The sequence below is a fragment of the Heloderma suspectum genome, chromosome 1 (genome assembly GCF_057233095.1).
Source record: "Heloderma suspectum isolate Gila_16-S chromosome 1, 16-S_ref, whole genome shotgun sequence".
NCBI classification, from domain to species: Eukaryota; Metazoa; Chordata; class Lepidosauria; order Squamata; family Helodermatidae; genus Heloderma; species Heloderma suspectum.
Window position 1 is genome coordinate 12,860,303 of NC_139458.1, and position 20,783 is coordinate 12,881,085.

Sequence of the window (20,783 nt, forward strand, 5' to 3'; positions counted from 1 at the left end):
ATTGAAAACTGGGGTTTTATCTGTGTAGAAGGCAGCTTGTAGACCAGCCTTCCCCAACCTGGTACCCTCCAGGTGTGTTGGGCTTCAACTCCCATCAGCCGCAGCCAGCATGGTCAATGGTCCTGGTTTTCCTTCCCATTGGTCACAACATGAGGGAGTTTTTCCATGGCCACTCAAGGCCAGCAGAGAGGCACCAACCCTCTCCAGCCAGCACTGGCAAGTTGGAATCGTGCTCTTACTTACTAGTACCACAGAGCAGTACTTCTGGAGGTAGCAGACATGAGCTTCTATCCTTTATTAAGTGCTAACAAACTTTGTGCCCTGAGATTTGATAACTAAAGGCTTCCAGACAGTGGATTTGATGCAGGATTTGCTTTCTGTTGACAGAAGGGCTCTGCTCATGGAAGGTGCCTCCACCTGATTTGTGGGGATTCACCTGTACCACAGCTCACCCCATTCAGCATGGTCCCCTGAACATCTGTGTAGCATTTTCAGAAGCTAGACGGACTCCTTTGGAGGAAGGACCAGGGACGTCTACTTCCACTAGCCCAGTTGCACACACCTTAATCTGGATCCAATCCAGTATTTGAGAAGATGCCTTGGGAGGGGTGTAGGTTTGAATGGCCACCCTAGCATTGCAATTATGTGTGTGGTGGAGGGATAGCACCATGTAAGGCTAGGTAACGAAGGATTTTTCTCCTGGCCAAGCACAGTACAGAATCAATAAGCATTGTATAGAAATTTATTGAAGGGAACAGATTGAAATGGCTTGACACGTATTGTCAGGTTACACATTATAAAACTTCAATTTCTTGCCAAGATAGCTTTTAAAAAAGAAATATGTATATTTGAAGCAGAGGGACTTCCCCTTTCTCCTCCTCATGCAGGCATAGGTGCAACGAAGTGGTGGATACGCTCCTTCTTAGGAACTCTTTTTGTAGTAAGAAACATCAGCATCCTGCAATGAACAATGCACACTACTTAGTCAAGACATTTCTTAATCCCTTTAGGGTGCAATCCTATGCATGTTTAGACAGAAAAAAATCTACAACTCCCAGCATTCCCCAATCAGCCATGTTGGCTAGGGAATGCTGGGAGTTGTAGGATTTTTTTCTGTCTTAAACACGCATAGGATTGTGCCTTTACTGAAGTTACTTTGAGCTCTAAAACCGCATGCAGATACAGCGCTTATGTGGGAGCTAGGAAGCCGTGAAAGGGAAGGAGCAATAGTTTTACCCCCATTGAACCACAGTTAAGTGCCATTAAGACCACTGAACTGTCTTGCATTGTGGCCACTTATTGAAGTATTGAATTCCACCCTTAAAGGCAGCCCAGGAATAATTTTAAAATAACATAAATAAATTCTCCTAAATATTCATATTTCCCCCTAAGAAATATTCATCTACAGCAGGGATAGTGAACCTTTTTTAGCCTGGGGAATTTGGAATGGATCTTGGGGGCTGCATTCCAGCAGTGAGTGGTGCCAAGGACAAATGTGATTCTTACCAATTTGAACATTTGCCCATCAAGGATAGAAAATGCAGCTCAGCTCTACACAAAAGTATTTAAAGCTTTTTTGCCTTGAAATGCCTTCTTATCTTTGATCACTGATAAGAGATAACAGCTGAAGAAGTTTGCAGGCTGGATGGGGAACCCCACTTGGCCGGAGGTTCCTCATCGCTGATATACCGGTGGGGTTTTTTTAAGCAATCTAAAGTGATCTGGAATTAGGAGTGAGCAATAAAGTGGCCAACTTTGCAGATGACACCAAATTATTTAGGGTGGTGAAAACAAAAAGGGATTGTGAAGAGCTCCAAAAGGATCTCTCCAAACTGGGAGAATAGGCATCTAAATGGCAAATGCGGTTCAACGTAAGCAAGTGTAAAGCGATGCACGTTGGGGCAAAAAATCCCAACTTCAAGTATAGCCTGATGGGACCTGAGCTGGTGGTGACAGACCAGGAAAGAGATCTTGGGGTTCTGGTGGACAGCTTAATGAAGATGTCAACCCAGTGTGCAGCCGCTGTAAAAAAGGCAAACTCCATGTTAGGCATAATTAGAAAAGGGATTGAGAATAAACCTGCCATTATCATACTGCCCCTATACAAATCTATAGTGCGACCACACTTGGAATACTGTATACAGTGCTCGTCACCACACTTTAAAAAAGATATTGGACAGCTAAAAAAAAGTGCAGAAAAGGGCAACTAAAATGATCGAGGGGCTGGAGCATCTCCCCTATGAGAGAAAGTTACAACAGCTGGGCTTGCTTAGCTTGGCAAAAAGCAGGGTAAGGGGAGACATGATAGAGGTGTACAAAATTATGCATGGTGTGGAGAGGGAGACATTTTTCTCCCTCTCTCAAAATACTAGAACCCAATGGGATCATCCTATGAAGCTGATTGGTGGAAGATTCAGGACAGATAAAAGGAAGGACTTCTTCACACAGCGCATAGTCAAACTATGGAACTCACTACCATAGGATATAGTGATGGCCACCAATTTGGATGGCTTTAAAAGGGGGTTGGACAAATTCCTGGAGGAAAAGGCTATCAGTGGCTACTAGTCCTGATGGCTATGTGCTACCTCCAGTACCAGAGGCAGTGAGCCTATGTACACCAGTTGCTGGGAAACATGGGTGGGAGGGTGCTGTTGCACTCATGCCCTGCTTGTGGGTCCCTGGTTGACAGCTGGTTGGCCACTCTGTGAACAGAATGCTGGACTACATGGACCCTTGGTCGGATCCAGCAGGGCTCTTCTTATGTTCTAGTGCAGTTGTACCAGGTGTAGAATGGTGTTAGCACAGGGGCTTTCCATACCACATTGTTCTGCTACCTCCCCACCACACTGAAGTGGAAGCAACAAAAAGTGCAGGCATACCTTCAACTGGGTTACAGAGAACAGTACACCACTTTCCCTGCGTCTGGGTCTTAATGCATCAAGTTTGGATTAATGGAAGAGCAGACTGATTCAAGTGAGCCATCATGGTCAGACCCTTTGCCACATTCTGGGGCTCCTGACCCCCCACGCTTCTGCCTCTTTCCACTACAACCTCTGAAAAGCCACGCCAGGAAACTGAGGAACCTTCCAAGGTGGCCTCTGACACACCACAAGAATTACAGTTGGATACACAAACCCATAGAGTTCTGGTATGCACACAGACACAGCAAACACTGCTAAATGAAGCAATGGTGATTTCTCAGTTAAAAACAACTAACAAAGTTTTATCTGGACACTGCAGCCTATAGAGCTGGAATGGGGAGCCTCCAGTCCGTGGGCCAGATGTGGCCCGTGGGGAGTTACACATCCATCCATCCATCCATCCATCCATCCCACAAGCTTCTTCCCGAGACCCTGCCCCCTCTCCAGTCAGCAAGTGATCAGACATAAGTGCTCTAATCTGCAGGGGAGAAGGAGCAGGGTCTGAAGCTGCTGAGTGATTCAGTCCTGCTTACTTCTGAGTAGACATGCTGCTCATGCTTCTGAATAGATATGCAGAGGCTTATCCTGCTTATGTGTGAGTTTACTTAAAATGGGTAATAACTGCATTTTGGCCTCACCCACCCTGCCTTTGGCCCCACCTACAGATGGAATGCAGCCCCCCAAGACCTTTCCCAGATTGGAATTTGGCCCTCAGACTGAAAAAGGTTCCCACCCTGCTGTAGAGATGGAGCTGCAGGCACCCCACGAAGTGCATAGAGCCAAATCAACAGAGACCTCAAAGATGCTGTGAGGGAATGGATGAAGACCAGGGTCATATGCTAGTAGTAAGCCTGGGCACTTGTATTTAGCAACTACATACAGCGCTTTTAGAGCATCACACATTCTATCTGCTTCAGTCGGCTGGAATGTTAACAGGGCAAGGGGCAGTTACTGCTTAAAGAACATACCACCCCACTCTTGAAATTCTCAATGCGCCGCTTTCCCATGCGGTTCAAGAGCCACCATGCCCAGGTCGGTGCATATTGCCAGAGGTAACAGACGGCCAGGAATGGATTGTCACTGATCCAGGCTTCCTTGATGTCGTTAGCCAGGCTAATCAGAGTGAGCTGAGCACAACGGTGAGTTGACATTTTGTGGGATTGATCTCCAACACTTGTATTTACCTATGGGGAGGGGGAATAAGTGGGAGAAAATTAGACTGCTGTAAGCCAAACTTCACCAGAGATATGTCGGTATACCATCGGAAGATGGGACTCCCAGGTCGGAAGATGGTCAAAATGCTACTGGGGAGGAAAAGAGGATAAGTTCAACTAGCCCCAGATGTGATGACACAGCTAGCTCAAAGCTGAAAGGACGGCTAGCAGCCGATGGTGCTGGTGGTGAAATACGAATCCGATGTTCTAAAGATCAACACACCATAGGAACCTGGCATGTAAAACTGGATGTGGTTATTGGGGAGATGTCAAGATTAAATATAGACATTTTGGGTGTCAGTGAACTGAAATGGACTGGAATGGGCCACTTCACATCAAATGACCACCAGATCTACTACTGTGGACAAGAGGACCACAGAAGAAACGGAGTAGCCTTCGTAATTAATAATAAAGTGGCTAAAGCAGTACTTGGATACAATCCAAAAATGACAAAATGATCTCAATTCGAATTCAGGGTAAGCCATTTAACATCACAGCGATCCAAATATACGCCCCAAACACAGATGCTGAAGAAGCAGGAGTAGATCAGTTCTATGAGGATCTGCAGCACCTACTGGATAGTACGCCAAAAAAAGATGTTATTTTCATTACAGGAGACTGGAATGCTAAGGTGGGTAGTCAAACAATACCTGGAATTACAGGCAAGTATGGTCTGGGAGAACAAAATGAAGCAGGACATAGGCTGATAGAATTTTGCCAAGACAACTCACTGTGCATAACAAACACTCTCTTCCAACAACCTAAGAGACGACTTTATACATGGACTTCACCAGATGGTCGACACTGAAATCAGATTGACTACATATTTTGTAGCCAAAGGTGGCGGACATCTATGCAGTTGGTAAAAACAAGACCTGGAGCTGATTGTAGTTCAGATCACGAACTTCTTACTGCACAATTTAGAATCCGACTAAAGAGAATAGGGAAGACCCACAGATCAGTTAGATATGAGCTCACTAATATTCCTCATGAATATGCAGTGGAGGTGAAGAATAGATTTAAGGAACTAGATTTAGTAGATAGGGTCCTGGAAGAACTATGGACAGAAGTTCACAACACTGTTCAGGAGGCGGCAACAAAAAACGTCCCAAAAGAAAACCAAGAAGGCAAGATGGCTGTCTGCTGAGACACTGGAAGCAGCCCAAGAAAGAAGGAAAGCAAAAGGCAACAATGATAGGGGGAGATATGCCCAATTAAATGCAAAATTCCAGAGGTTAGCCAGAAGAGATCAGGAATTATTTTTAAACAAGCAATGCGCGGAAGCGGAAGAAGATGATAGAATAGGAAGGACAAGAGACCTCTTCCAGAAAATTAGAAACATCAGAGGTAAATTCCAGGCAAAAATGGGTATGATCAAAAACAAAGATGGCAAGGACCTCACAGAAGCAGAAGAGATCAAGAAAAGGTGGCAAGAATATACGGAAGATCTGTATAGGAAGGATAATAATATCGGGGATAGATCTGACAATGTGGTCAGTGAGCTAGAGCCAGACATCCTGAAGAGTGAGGTTGAATGGGCCTTAAGAAGCACTGCTAATAACAAGGCAGCAGGAGATGACGGTATCCCAGCTGAACTGTTTAAAACCTTACAAGATGATGCTGTCAAGGTGATGCATGCCATATGTCAGCAAATTTGGAAAACACAAGAATGGCCAACAGATTGGAAAAAACCAACTTATATCCCTATACCAAAAAAGGGAAGCACCAAAGAATGTTCCAACTATCGAACAGTGGCACTTATTTCACATGCCAGTAAGGTAATGCTCAAGATCTTGCAAGGTAGACTCCAGAAATTCATGGAACGAGAATTGCCAGATGTACAAGCTGGGTTTAGAAAAGGCAGACCAAATTGCCAATATCCGCTGGATAATGGAGAAAGCCAGGGAGTTTCAGAAAAACATCTATTTCTGTTTTATTGACTGTTCTAAAGCCTTTGACTGTATGGATCATCACAAATTGTGGCAAGTTCTTGGTGGTATGGGGATACCAAGTCATCTTGTCTGCCTCCTGAGGAATCTGTATAACGACCAAGTAGCAACGGTAAGAACAGACCATGGAACAACAGACTGGTTTAAGATTGGGAAAGGAGTACGGCAGGGTTGTATACTCTCACCCTACCTATTCAACCTGTACGCAGAACACATCATGCGACGTGCTGGGCTTGATGAAGCCAAGGCTGGAGTTAAAATCGCTGGAAGAAACATTAACAATCTCAGATATGCAGATGATACCACTTTGATGGCTGAAAGCGAGGAGGAGCTGAGGAACCTCATGACGAAGGTGAAAGAAGAAAGTGCAAAAGCTGGGTTGCAGTTCAACCTCAAAAAAAACAAGATTATGGCAACCAGCTTGATTGATAACTGGCAAATAGAGGGAGAAAACGTGGAGGCAGTGACAGACTTTGTCTTTCTAGGCGCAAAGATTACTGCAGACGCTGACTGCAGCCAGGAAATCAGAAGACGTTTACTTCTTGGGAGGAGAGCAATGACAAATCTTGATAAAATAGTGAAGAGCAGAGACATCACACTGACAACAAAGGTCCGCATAGTTAAAGCAATGGTATTCCCCGTAGTAACCTATGGCTGTGAGAGCTGGACCATAAGGAAGGCTGAGCGAAGGAAGATAGATGCTTTTGAACTGTGATGCTGGAGGAAAATTCTGAGAGTGCCTTGGGCTGCAAGAAGATCAAACCAGTCCATACTCCAGGAAATAAAGCCAGGCTGCTCACTTGCAGGAATGATATTAAAGGCAAAACTGAAGTACTTTGGCCACATAATGAGAAGACAGGATACCCTGGAGAAGATGCTGATGCTAGGGAAAGTGGAAGGCCAAAGGAAGAGGGGCTGACCAAGGGCAAGATGGATGGATGATATTCTGGAGGTGATGGACTCGACCTTGGGGGAGCTGGGGGTGGCGATGGCCGACAGGAAGCTCTGGCGTGGGCTGGTCCATGAAGTCACGAAGAGTCGGAAGCGACTGACCGAATAAACAACAACAACAACAAGCCAAACTTCACCAAAGGCTCTCTACATTTCTATCCCCTGCTTAAAAATGCACATTTCAAATCAATAGCCTACCTTCAGTCATCATAAGCAGATACAAATACACTTTTTACATTATAGGTTAGGGATGGTCTTCAGATGCTGTTGGATTACAATTTTCATCCCTGCCCACTGGACATAGGGGGAGGGGATGATGGAGGTTGGAGTCCGAGATGTCTGGAGGGCTGCCACAGACTCCCTATCCAGTTATAGGTTTAGTAGGTATGCCTTGAAGGAGAAGCTCCTGTTCCATGATTGGCAGTGTGTGCAGGCTAAGCTAAGGTCTTCTCAGAACCAGGAGACCAGTGTGCTGGATGAGCATGGCTTCGTCTTCCAGGACAGAGATATATGTGCAGCGGTGGCTCTCTAGATGTTTTGGCCTACAACTCCCATTGGCTATGCAAGCAGGGCCAGAGCCAATGATTGGCATGGTCGAACATCTGCTGAGGGTCCACCCCCTAGCAGGGGCCCACTAACAACAGCCTCATGGAGTTGCGCCTTTTCTTCATCATTGCAACCTGCTTGTTCACCTGCCTCTTGCTCTGGCCCAGACAATGGAGGTGGTGAGGAGGAGAAGCAGGAGATGCCACGGGCTGCTTGCTCCCTGGCTCTCTGCCTGTTAAGCAAGGAAGTGGGAGCAACGGTGAGAAAGAGGCTGAGGAGTAACTGCAGCAGGTGACAATGGCGGTGAGAAGCAAGGCTCCCTGAGGGAGGGGGCCCACTGACAGTGTCTTGCCAAGGGCCCTCAGAAACCTGGAGCTGGCATTGTGCACTGACTAAGGCTGATGGGAGTTGATGTCCAAAACATCTGGAGGATCACAAGTTACCCAGCCCTGCTCTACCTGTCCCTAAATAGAACACAAGTTCAATTGGTCAGACAGTCCACTTAAGAAAGAAAAGAGATTTTTGTGATGCATGGTGAGAGTAGAAAATCCAGGCTCTTTGTCCTCATCCAACAATGTGATGTGGCTGCAAAAAAAGCAAATGCTATTGTGGGCTGCATTAATAGAAACATAGCTTCATATCCCGGGAAGTACCAGTTCCCCTCTACTCAGCACTGGTTAGGCCTCATCTGGAGTAATGTGTCCAATTCTGGGCACTGCTCTTTAAGAACGATGCAGACAAGCTGGAGAGGGTTCAGAGGAGGGCAATGAAGATGATCAGAGGACTGAAAGCCCTATGAGGAGAGACTGAGAGAACTGGGCATGCTTAGCCTTGAGAAGAGAAGACCGAGGGGAGATAGGATAGCGTTCTTCAAGTACTTGAAAGGTTGTCACAGAGAGGAAGGCCAGAGTGCAGGACACGGAATAATGGGCTCAAGTGACAGGAAGCCAGATTCCGGCTGAACATCAGGAGAAACTTCCTGATGGTTGGAGCAATACGACAATGGAACCAATGACCTAGGGAGGTAGCAGGCCACCCCACAGTGGAGGCATTCAAGATGAAGCTGGACAGCCATCTGTCAGGGATGCTCTGACTTGGATTTCAAATGGGAAACTTGCACAAATCAAGCAGCGATCGAATTGGGAGATCTGCACAAGTTTCCCCAAATTTGTGCAAATGTCTCCAAATTTCCCCTAATTTGCACAATTGTCCCACACAGACTAAAATGGGGCTGATTCAGTCCATGGAGAAAATTTGCGCAACTCAAACTAGGATTCAGGAATGAGACACGCGCGAGCACCTGTTTGACAATTTGTGAAGATTTTCGGGGGATGTGTGCTCATGCTTGTGTTCAGACCTTCGAATGGGGCCACGCTTGCATGTTTTGTGAGCAAAACTAAAATTCTCATCCATCCCCACCTGAAAGACATCGCAGAGGATGCTGATGTGCTATTTCCGGTCGCAGAGGATGTTAGTGTGCTATTTTCCCTGTAAAACTGCAGGGAATCCTGAGGCACATTTCGCAAGCCAGCTAAACGACGCTAAGCAACTGCAACTACTACTTGAGCAGCCAGGCCACCCTCAGGCTGCCATCACCACATGAAAGGAAGCATCAAAGAGCAGTAACAGCACATAACTATATTCCCTTTTCATTCACGGCCTTTTTTGGAGACCAGTTCACATGGTTCTTCAAGTCATCTCAGCCATTCTTACCTTTGAGACCTCTTCAGTAAAGACATTTTGTATGATCTGTGACTGGACAGGCCCTGGGCAGATGTTGATTATGCTTATGTCGGGATATTGCGCGACCTCAGGCCGAAGAGAGTTAAAGAAACCCTAGAAAGCAACAACCGTATGGCAGTTAAAATTATCAGTAAGAAACACCTGCGCCTGTTTCTTCCTGAAGGTTGAACATGAAAGAATCTTTGTGTAGATCAGAGAGATAACTGCATTCAGATGTAACAAAGAAACCATGGTCTGAACTGGTGCCCCTATGGTTCGTTTTTACAAGAATGTGCCACATCAGGGCTTGGTCTCAGACATTTCCCTCTCCCCAGAGTCAGATTCTGATTTTATATTCTGGTTTATTAACAACCTAGCCACGTTCAAAAGAATCCTGGCTTACTGAAAGCAACAGAAGCTTCAGTAACCAAAGGCTCTCCAGCATTACGTCTGAACCAAGACTCCTGGTTTGTCACTCCCCGAACAGGCCAATGTCTCAATCTGCCTTGCAATTCCAGGTTTATTTAGGAGTGACAAGCCAGGAGCTGGGTTCAGGTGGAACGCTAAACTTTTTTTTGCTGGTGAGTTCCTGGTTACTGAAGTTGCTTCTACTCTTGCTTCTCTGGAATTCTGGCTGTTTTGTACAAATGCAGCCAATGGCTTCTACAAACCAGTTTCCTGTATTTAGATGTAATGGGAAACTGTGGTTAGCTACAAACTGCAACTGGAAGCTTCACATTTCCTCCCCTTGCCAAAGGCTCACCACAACGCAGTCTCATAACTAGAAACCATGGTCTGAATGTAGCCGCTGAATTTCCTAGAAAAAGGGTCAGAGAGACTTCAAAATGGCCACTCCAGATGTCATTTTGTTTTTAATATTTTGTTTTTTCACCATTTGGGGGGGCAGTGGGGGCCACATGGGGCCTGCAAGCTGCATGTTGCCCACTACTGCTGTAAGGCAGGACAGTACATGGCAGCTGGTGGGACTGCGGCTGAAAGAGAATGGCTTGCCTAAGACCACCTAGTGAGTTCATGGAATAGGTGAGAGTCAAGCCGGCCCTCTGTCACAAGCCTCAGGGATCAAGCTGCACAGCCGTAGCAGGCTGCAAAAGATCTTCACCTGCAGAGCATGCTTGCTGGCACAGTAGCCAGTAGCCAGTGGAGCTCCCATGATGCCCATCACACTGCTCATCGTGACAATCTTCCCCTTCCTCCTCTGTATCATGTGATCAAGGACATGTTTGGTTAAGGACAATGTGCCCAGGTAGTTGAGCTCCATTATAGCGTTGTAGACATCGACACTCGTATCCACAAAGAGGGAACGCTGGGAACGACCGCCATTGTTCACCAAGACATCAATCTTTGGTAGCAGAGGAAACAAACGAAATATTAAGTGTTTGCTGCCCGTCCATGTTCTCTTCCTTATGTCAATATTGTTTGTTTGTTTATTTAATTTATTACATTTCTATACCACCCAATAGCCAAAGCATTCTAGCCTGGAACCCTCAGAGCTCCCTACTGCAGCCCCTACCCCACCCTGAAATTCTGCCCACCCCCAAATGTTAGAAATATATATATATTTTGCAAAATAAATCTGGTTTGCAAGCTAATTTTGACCCTTTTTGCGCTCCGTAGCAGCTAAGGATGCCATGTTTTCAGCACTGGGGGGGGGGGGGCGGGGGTGCTGCAGGCAGGCAAAAATGGCCCCAGACTTCCCAAAGTTGCCCACCCCTGAGTTAAAGGATACTTAAGGAGAACCTGATAAATAACCCCACAAACAGTACTAGCCTGCAACCCCCTCACCAACCCCCAACCCAATCCCTAAGGACGAGTCACTTGTGTTTCCTTCCATGCTGGCTGCAGAGGTTTCCTTCCTCCGCAACCAACATGGAAATGCAGGTGTTGCACTATTTACCTGTTACGTAATGAATGTATTCCTAATACCCTGATGTATACCTTTGCAATAAACTTGTGTAACCATATGGGAGGGGAAAGGGTGACTATGTTGGTGAGAAAATGTGTGAGTGATTAGAGGCCTTAGACTGACTGCTTATCAGTAAAAGCCAGCACAGGCTACGTAGAGGCCCACGACCCTGGGAACATAAATATCTAAGATACATGGAAGCTACAAGGAGAAGACAAAAGGCCCTGAAAGAAGGCGTGTAACAATATGCAGACTGTTGTAAGGCGCCTAAGAGGGGCTCGGAGGAGATGCATGCTCCTGGTGGTTCCACATGGACCTATGGCCTGACTGGAGTCTACCCGGAGAACAACCTTCAGTGGCTCCCTTCCCTATGGAACTCCCTGCCTCTGGAGGTCAGGCAGGCACCAACACTGAGTTGTTTTTGGCGCCTCCTGAAAACAGTTCTTCTCCTTGATGGACCAGCCTCAGTTTTATTGGCACTCTGTTTTTTAAAGAATAATTTTAATATCATGCTTCTTTCTTTTTATCTTTTGTTCATTTTACCTCTTGTTGTTCACTGCTCTGGAATCTGTTTAGATGTGGAGCAGTATATGAATGTTGTAAGTAAGTAATTAAATAAGACGCTGGCACGTCCACAGAAGAAGAGAGGCAGTTAATGTCTAGCTCAACCTCCCCCAACCTGGTCCCTTCCAGTTGTGTTGGACTACAACTCCCATCAATGCCTAGTTTTTCATGTACCATCTTGAAGAAGTGCCAAACTTTTGTACACGTCAAACAAAACGTTACACAACACACTGGCCTGGTTAGCACATAACGCTCACCCATAGTTTCTTTAACCCATGGTTTACTGCCCTACCCAGGTTTGTCTGGCAGACAATCAAACAAACTGTGGTTTGTTTTCTCAGTCCCTGGGTTGTTTGTTTCCCTCCTCATTCGCCCTCTCCCTCCCTATATCCCAAATGCCTTTGCAGTACTATAGTACTGGCATGTAGAACGACTGGGGTTTTCTGACAGCTCTTGCCCGCTGCCTCTAAAGCCTGGCAAACAAACCATGAACAACCCACGGTTCTGGGTTCCCATGTAATGACAACCCATGGTTTAAACAACCCAGACTTCTCAACCCAACAACAAACCATGGGTTCTCTTTCTGGATGGTTTGTGGTTTGTTAGCGCAGCTGGGTTCACACAACACAACAACCCAGAATTCAGCAACCCATATCATGGGTTAGAATTATGTGTGAACCAGGCCAATGTTATTTTAGTAAGACAGTACATTACGTGACCTTTGATCCCCATTTTCCACCCCTATACTGGCTGCATGCAAGGCAGATGTCCCTGCCGCTCCACCCAGGTTAGCAAGTGAGGAAGGGCTGACTTACTTTCCCAAAATGCTGAAGCACGGTCTTTGTTGCAGGTCCATGGGAGCCCCTGTTGGTCAAATCAAGTGGCACAACAAGGATATCTTTGTCACCTAGGCTGCTGATCTCTACAGATAAAAAGAAGAAGGGGGGAAGTGGTAAGGCCATTTGGAAATAACAATAATGCTTTTTAAGAATCAGCCCTACCAGCCTCCGCATGTAGCAGCAGAGCCGAACACACGTGGGTTAAACACAAGGACCTCCTCAAGCCCACCTAATTAGCTAATTGGCTGAACTTGCTCAGTACCATCTGGCTCTCTAGGGCACAGGTAGGCAATGCGGCGCGCTCCTTACGTTTTGAACTACATCTCCCATCAGCCCCAGCCAATTGCCAGGGATTATGGGAACTGTAATCCAAATCATCTGGAGGGCCCCTGTTTGCTTCCCTCTGCTCTAGGGTTTCAGGCAGGGGTTTTTCCCAGCCTTCCCTGATGATGACAGGGACTGAGCCCTGGCTGGGGAAAGGTCCAGAAGGCAGAGTAACTTTTAGAAGGTTCCATCCCCTGGAAGAGTTTTTTGAAAAAATGCTGGACAAGCAATCACCACTCTTCACACAGCCCTGCCTATTACAAGAATTTAAGACAGATGGGACCCACCTTAAGCTCAGCAGGCATTGGGCTACAGTTCCATCATCCCCAGACAATGGCCATGCCCTAGGTAGGGCCAGGAAAGACTCCTGCCTGAAACCCTGGACAGCTGCCTCTGCCAGTCAGTGTCGACAATACTGGGCTAATGGTCAGACCCAAGGTAAGGCAGCTTCCAATGTCCCTAAGTGAGGTCAGGGTTAACATTTGGGCCAAAGATCCTTTAAAAACGAAACACCCGCAGCAACCTGAATTACAGCCCACCGCCTTGAAAAAAAAAAAGAAAAAAGCCAATGCAGGCAGGGGTGGGGGGAGGGGGTTAAAAGCACAGCATGGCTGACTGCTGCAGGATCAGCAGACGCACTAACAGTAAAGTCAGCAGGAAGTAAACCACTGATTATTTGCCCCAATGCTCAGTCAGCTTCTGTTCACCAGTCTAATTGGCCTTGGTGCTGAGCCTACGGGCAAAGCCTCTGAGGCTGATCTCCAGGCCTGGGCACATCCCAGGGACCATAGCTCAGTGGTACAGCACCTGCTTTGCATGGAAGGCCCCAGGTTCAATCCCTAACATCTCCAGGTAGCGCTAGGAAAGAATCCTGCCTGAAACTCTGGAGAGCCGCTGCTGCCAGTCAGTGTCGACCATACTGGGCTAGATGGACTGGCGGTCCAACTCAGTCTAAGGCCGCTTCCTCTGTTCCCAACCGGGTGCCTCCCCAGCTGCAAGCGAGCCGTTTTCCGAGTCCGCTGCCACGTGGCTGGGGGCTGCGTCAGTGACACCAGCGTGCCGGTCTTTCCCACTAACAGTGCTGCCTTTGTGGGAAAGACCTCCCCGTGATTGGCCCTAACAGGTGATGGTGTCCATGTCACGCAGCCCCCGGCCATAGTGAGTGCAGGACCCTCCCTGGAGGGCGGGAGCAGTTTGTGGGCTGCAGCGTGTCACTCTCCCCCTTGGCTGAAGGTGGCTCCAGTGGCTACTGGGTCGCTTCCACGTGGCACCAACTGTGTGCGCCAGGCCCTGTCTGCAGAAGCGCCATGCCATCCTCCACGCCTGCCCGTGTGGAAGCGAATTCCAGCAGCCATTAATCAGCGTGCTGCTTACGCTGACCCTGTGTTTCACTAACCTTGCACGCAGCAAAGTGAAAGTAAACAAAGAATGCAGACTGAAAGTCTGGGTGAAAAGCAATGTCAGGGGGAAAGGAAAATATTCGTGCCCCAGCTTCAGTGCCACCTGAAAAGCCAGATAAAACCAGGACAGTAAGAACTGCTCATCACACTGACAGCTAAAGCTCCTTGTTTTGCTATGCGGCAGCTACAAACCAATCCGGAAGTATTAAACAACTTGTCCTGCCTCTGTAGTGTTCTGTATCCAGTCAGTGTTGGCCAAAGTTGTGGCTTGTCATTCATTGTATAAAAGCTTTGTTTTAGCTGTGTTCAAGGAGAATCTCTTTACAAGATGCTTGCAAGAACCTTTGTGCATGTATGCTTTTGTTTCCTTTCAATAAAGAGATGAACGCTCATCATGCTGTAAAGATTTCTCTGACACCTGCTATCCTTCAGACTTTTCACTCTCCCTCCTTTCCTGCTCTCTGTGGTTTTGCTTATGTTTGCTTTTCCCTCCCATGCACCCTTGTTTTCTCTCCCACCATGGAAACATAGACTGTACATTCCTTGGGGCAGGGAGCCAGTTTTAATTTTCTTTTGTTACGCTGTTCTGTGAAACATCACAAATACTGATGGCACGATATAAATAACCACACTTGCCCACAGGCTTTGCAGTCTGTTCTAGGGATTTCACATGCAATGGGGCAGTGGGGGGCTGGTGGGGAAACCCAGCAGGGCCTTCCCCTGATCTGGTGCTCCTGGGACACTTGCTGGTAGTGGCCAGCCAGGCAGCAAACCGGAGGGCTTGTCGAATGGCTACTGTGTGGGTGAGTAGCAGTTGAGACACCCCTCCCCGAACAGTGGCTGGGGGCGATGCTTTGGGTTTCCCCTGCCCTGGAGGTGCTGAGCCCTGGGAGCTGGTAGAGCTGAAGTCACCATGAGGACAGGGGTTGGCTCTGGGGGGGCTCTGGCCAGGACTTCTCTCGAGGCCCCTTCCCCTAAACAACCCTCAGCAGGAGTACCAACCTCTCTTCGGCTGCGTGATCCCCGCTCATGTGATCCTTCCCCAGGTCAACCTTTGTGCATGTTCCTGTGAGAATTCAGCTTGGTAAACAGGGTATTTGGATTCAGCATATTCAAATTAGGGGGAAACACCTGTTTACCAGCTTTTCACCCAAAATGCCTCTTACTTCCACTTCTCTGGAAACTTGTCCTAGTCTAGAAGGGGTGAAGGTTCCAGAGCTTCCCCAGGGTGGGCTCCACGAGCTGGGCAAGGATTCCACCCATAGTCCCTTAGGCTGCACTGGACATTCTCTGCCCCGTCAGTGAGGGACGTTCTCAGGCATTGGAAGGGGTGAAGACTCCAGAGCTTCCCCAGGAAGGGCTCCACAAGGCTGGGCAAGGGTTCCGCCTGAGCTGCCTTAGGCTGTGCTGGACCTCCTCTGCCCCTTCACTGAGGGACGCAGCCCCAGGTTTGGGCCATGATGCGGTTACTGAACAGGCTGAGCACTGAGGTTGTGTGCAGGCAAAGGGCGTGGGGCAGGTGCGCTCAAGGCCTGCCCATCTGTCCCCCTTTGCCACCTAGACTCAAGCCCAACCGTGTTCCTGGGGCACCTGAATCTCACCCCTGGGGGGTGTCCCAGTAAGGAGGAAGACTGTGTTCTCCGTTCTCTGCCCTCTTCGTGAGGCCGGATGGATGGAAAGTAAAGCTGTACATGCAGAGCTTGATCCCCCCTTTCTCTCGGGGGAGGGGGTCGATCCCGGTCCCACTCCTCTCCTGGGGGGCAGAGTTATTCCGCCGTTCCCCTCGGTGGGAAAACTCAGCTGGCTCACTTACGGCTGGTGACATTTGGGGACACATCCTCCACCACGCGCCCAAGTGTCGAGGGCCGGCTCCACGGTAACGGCAGCCAGCCGGGAGCTGCTGCTGGCACGAGAGTGAGGGCTTCCCACCTCCCCAGCCCTGCCAGAAGCTCTGCAGGACGCGAAGCCCAGGCTTCCCGCTTCCCCGCAGATGCCCAGGAGCGGCTGCGGAGCGCAAAGCGAGGGCGCCCCGTCTCCCCAGTCTTCCGGCAGCTGTCCCTGAAGGCCTGAAAGCCCCTCTGCTCTCCCTCCGTGGGGGGACGGGACGGGCCCCTTCAGCCTTCCTAACGAGCGCCGCGACACGTGTGGGTCATCAGTCTGGACGTGAGCTGGGAGCACCATGGCCCGCAGTTGAAAGGGGGAAGCTCCTCAGTTCTCCCGTGCTAGGGGAGGGTGAGGCTTGAAGGAGTCGCCCTCACACTCCATATCTTGAGCGGGCTCCAGCAATGGAGTCTGGAGTGACACTGCTGGCTTTCGCTATGGGTAGACCTGGCCTCTGAAGGAAGGAAACGCTGCCTGACCCCAGAGGGAAAGAGTGCCTGCGGCTGCTGGGGGTGAAGCCTGAAGGAGTTACCACATGGGAGGCCTCACCCTCCAGGAACCGAGCCCCGGATTTCTTTCAGGGATAAGGTCTACACGTATCCCCACTGGGAATCCCTATAATGGACATCACCTCATCCAAGAAGGGGGTCAACTCTCTGCCTTCACAGGAGCCAAGACAGGAACTCTATGGGACAAAAAGGCAGAAGAATTGGGGCCCTGGTTCAGGATGAGACTTGAAGGAGCTGCCCCACATAGCTTGAGAAGGCTCAAGCCATGGGGCCTGGAGCAAGCCTTGTGTGGAAATGCTCTTAGTTATTGGCATTTCTGGCCCCGCCCCCTTTGCCTTTAGCCCCACCCACCACTGGAATCTAGTCCCCCCCAAAGAGCATCTCTAAAACAGGATTTGGCCCTCAGGCTGAAAGAAGTTCGACACCCCTGAGATAGGCCATCCAGGCTGTTGTCTGTGTCTCCAACAGGAAACTGCTATCCAAGCAGAAGAATCATCAAAACTGGGATTATTCCTACCCTGGTGGACTTCTTGTATCATCATGATGCCCCCAACCTAGTCTAGATAGCTAGGTGCAACCTCCAGTACCAGAGGTGAGCCTATGTACATCAGTTGCTGGGGAACATGGGCGGGAGGGTGCTGTTTCATGCCCTGCTTGTGGGTTCCTGGTCGATAGCTGGTTGGCCCCTATGTGAACAGAATGCTGGACTAGGTGGACCCTTGGTCTGATCCAGCAGGGCTCTTCTGATGTTCTTATGAGGCTGCCTGGGCCCCCACCAGCATAGTGTCAGGGTGGAAACTGAGCTGATAGAGCCCCAGATCAGTTCTGATTCTGAGGAGGAACAGCAATCCGTGGGAGAGGAGCCAGCTCATCCCTCACAGGCACAGCAGCTGGCAGAGATTCCCCCTGCCGGCATTCCTGTGACACATAGTGACCCAGGCAGTGAGAGAGTGCAGGAGGGGGGCTTGCTAGATGCTCAACACAGACGCAGGGAGTGACGAGCAATGGAGGGCATGGAAAGGAGGCGTAGCGCCCATTTGGCGCGCAAGCAACGGCCGCGTCCCGTGGACCCAAGGGAAAGAGGGAGGATCTCTCTCCCTAGCCCATAAGTTCAGGGTCTTCAAGTGATTCTCCTTCAAATGGAATCCTGGGGGGGTGTCTCCATGACCACAGAAGTAGAAGGGAATGGTGGCTTACCCAGATTTTCCTAGGAATTGGCTTTGGTCCGTACAGGGCTCCACGAAGGGTGCACTGTACCAGTATACAGTAAGTCATTTCACAGAGCATACTTCCGGGGGGGTGGGGGTGTTGAAGTGAACATCATCTTACTGGCAGGGGCTGCTCAACCAATGTGAGGATCCCCCCCACCAGGCTCTCCCCACAACCTTTTCTCCTTCAACAAAATCCTGGGAGGTTTCCTCCTGTGTCTCGACAAAAATCACTCTCCTTCTCTCTTTTTCTCTCCCCCTGACTCTGCATTAATTGCTTCCTTAGAGCAACAAACCTTAAAGAAACACAGTGTTCTCCCTCCCATGAAGCTGCCAATGCTGTGAACAACTGAAGCTTTGCATTAATTAAACATGTTATTTCAATGCATGGTAATCTCAGTAACTTCAGGAGTGTGCATTTGGGGAACAAGCCTCATTGACCACAATGGGAGTTAGTTCTGAGTAGACACACATATCTTTGTGTTGGGAAAGACAGGAACTGGAAACACAGGGATGGGAAACTAGTCCCCTTTCTAACCTGATGCTGCACAGGTGCTAATTCATTACTTCTGAACGACAATAAAGCAAACAACGGAGAATTTCAGCTTCAAGATAGTGCTGTACAGCCTTTAGGGAATTAGTGCTTTAAAATGTGCTATTTCAATTGTGGGTGATCTCTGTAAATTCTGAAGTGTGCATTTAGGGGACAAGCCTCACTGACCACAATGGGAGTTTCTTCTGAGTAGACACTAATTGGTCTGTGCTGGGAAACACAGGGACAGGAAACAGAGGGACAGGAAACACCTCTTGACCGGGGCCACAGTGAAAGGCACACCCCTGGGCAGGGCTAGCATACCTGAGGTAAATGTGGGAGCTGGGGTACACAACAACTATACAGTGGAGAACCCAACTTAAGGAAAAGAATCGGACTTAAAGTAGTCTCGGGAAATCCAGTTTTTCCACGAAAAGCTCCAGGGTGGCTGCAGGATGACCATGATGTCATGTGCCCTGAGCAATGGAGCCAGCTCCAAGCAAATCTACCTTGGAGACACCCCCCCAGACAACATCAAATGGGTTTGTTAATGATTAACTGTCTTTCCATAAGCCAGGCAGGCCTGAATAGCCTCATTTCTTTCAGTTGCTGAGCAAATATGAAGCAGAATGGGCGTTTTGCAACATGGACCTATCCATGAGTGCCACTTTTGACCCAGATCCTGCTCAGCACCGCAAACCTGGGAGCAATACCCCCTTCACTTATTTCAGTGCCAAAATGCCACCACTGAAGGTAGCTACCTTCTCCCCTCTGCCCCTCCTGGCAAGGTTTTAAGAAAGTGGGAAAAGCTGGACCAAGGCAACAGCTATGCAATGCTACAGCTTAGCTCAATTTCCCAAGAGCAGAGTGGGGAAACCTCTTGCAGCCCAAGGGCTGAATTCCATTTTGGAGAAGCTTTTTTTTGGGGGGGGGGAATGTTCCAGTGGTGGGCAGGTCCAAAGGCAAAAAGGGCGGAACCAAAACAACCAAAAATACCAGTATATTGTGGCTTGAAGCTCTTACTACCAGTAAACTAAGTGTCATTCTGGCCTTTTAGAATTGTGAAAAAAAAATGCACAAAGCCCGGGAAACTACTGAACAATCCCACAGGGCCAGATGTGGAGTCCAGGAGGTCTGGATTTGGCCTGCGGGCCCAAAGTACCCCACCCCTGTCCTACGAGGTAATGTGGTTGCCAGTTAACAGATCAATATATGTTATAGATCCAAAGATTTGGTTAGGATGCCTATGCAGAGAAAGCAACAAGGAGCAGTAAAGGAGAGGTAGGGTCATGTAGCACGTAAGACTTCAGCCGAGGAGACCTGGGTTCAAATCTCTCTTTAGCCACGAAGCTGACAGGGTGACCTCATGCCAGACCTCAGCCTAACCTTCCTCCACAGGTTGTTGCAAGGATAAAAGGGGATAAAGGCCATGGACACCGCCCTGAGGCTCCTCAAAGGGAGGATGATGCCAAATTAAAATGTCCCCACATTTCCAGTCATGTAGAAATATTTCTCGTCTCTTGAAGTTCTTCAAGTTTAAAATTATAAACACAATTTCAAACAAAACTGATTTTGAATTGACTGTTTGCTGGTTTTAAGATTCTTATGACTCTTGGTGTTTAACATTTTACAGCTGGGTTATTTTGTTTTTATGACTTTATGTACATGGCACCTTTGGTGATGTCGGTGCAATATAGAAATGTGTAGAATAAGTAATAAATAAAACAGATTTATTGCGAGTGTCTGCATCACATATCTGGTGCACCACCAGGTTCCTACCCAGAGCACATCCATACTCTGGGAGCACTGGAGGATCTATGGCAGGGGCAGGCAACCTGGTGCCCTCCAGATCTTTTGGGCTACTGGATTTGTAGCCCCAGCATATCTGGAGGGCACCAGGTTGGGGAAGGCTGTGAAGACCATGACTCAATGTAGACACCATGGTTTCAACATCAGCCAGCTTTTTTTCCTCCTCGCCCTGCCTGCTTTCTTTAACATCTAGCCTGATGAAGAGTTCTGGAGAACTCAAAACCTTGCTCACTATTGTGGGGACATTTTGGTTGGTATAAAGAAATTGCTCTAAAATGGATTTTGGATTTTTTTTTCTTATAAGCCAACATGGCTACCTTTGCTATTTGTTTATCACTATTGACTTACACTAGATTTTATTTTTAAAAAACCTAGCATGATCGAACTGTAGGCTAAATGCCCTCTTGAAACACAGCTCTTCTGAAAACATGCAAACTCTGACATGGCCTCCTAGAAGTTGAAGATTACTGAGGCCAAGTGGCGGGCAGTA

The 20,783-nt window shown here is 48.3% G+C and overlaps 1 protein-coding gene across 1 annotated transcript in view; it reads right to left on the bottom strand.

The window, feature by feature from the left end:
• Positions 1–726: 726 nt before the first annotated feature.
• DHRS7 (dehydrogenase/reductase 7) overlaps positions 727–20,783 on the bottom strand; it is a 37,731-nt gene continuing 17,674 nt past the window's right edge. The window contains exons 3-7 of the mRNA XM_084836400.1: positions 12,607–12,713; positions 10,424–10,663; positions 9,295–9,417; positions 3,890–4,105; positions 727–958 (exon numbers count right to left, since the gene is read on the bottom strand). Of these exons, the coding sequence (XP_084692526.1) occupies positions 923–958; positions 3,890–4,105; positions 9,295–9,417; positions 10,424–10,663; positions 12,607–12,713 (722 nt within the window). The 3' untranslated portion in view covers positions 727–922. The remainder of the gene's footprint in view (positions 959–3,889; positions 4,106–9,294; positions 9,418–10,423; positions 10,664–12,606; positions 12,714–20,783) is intronic.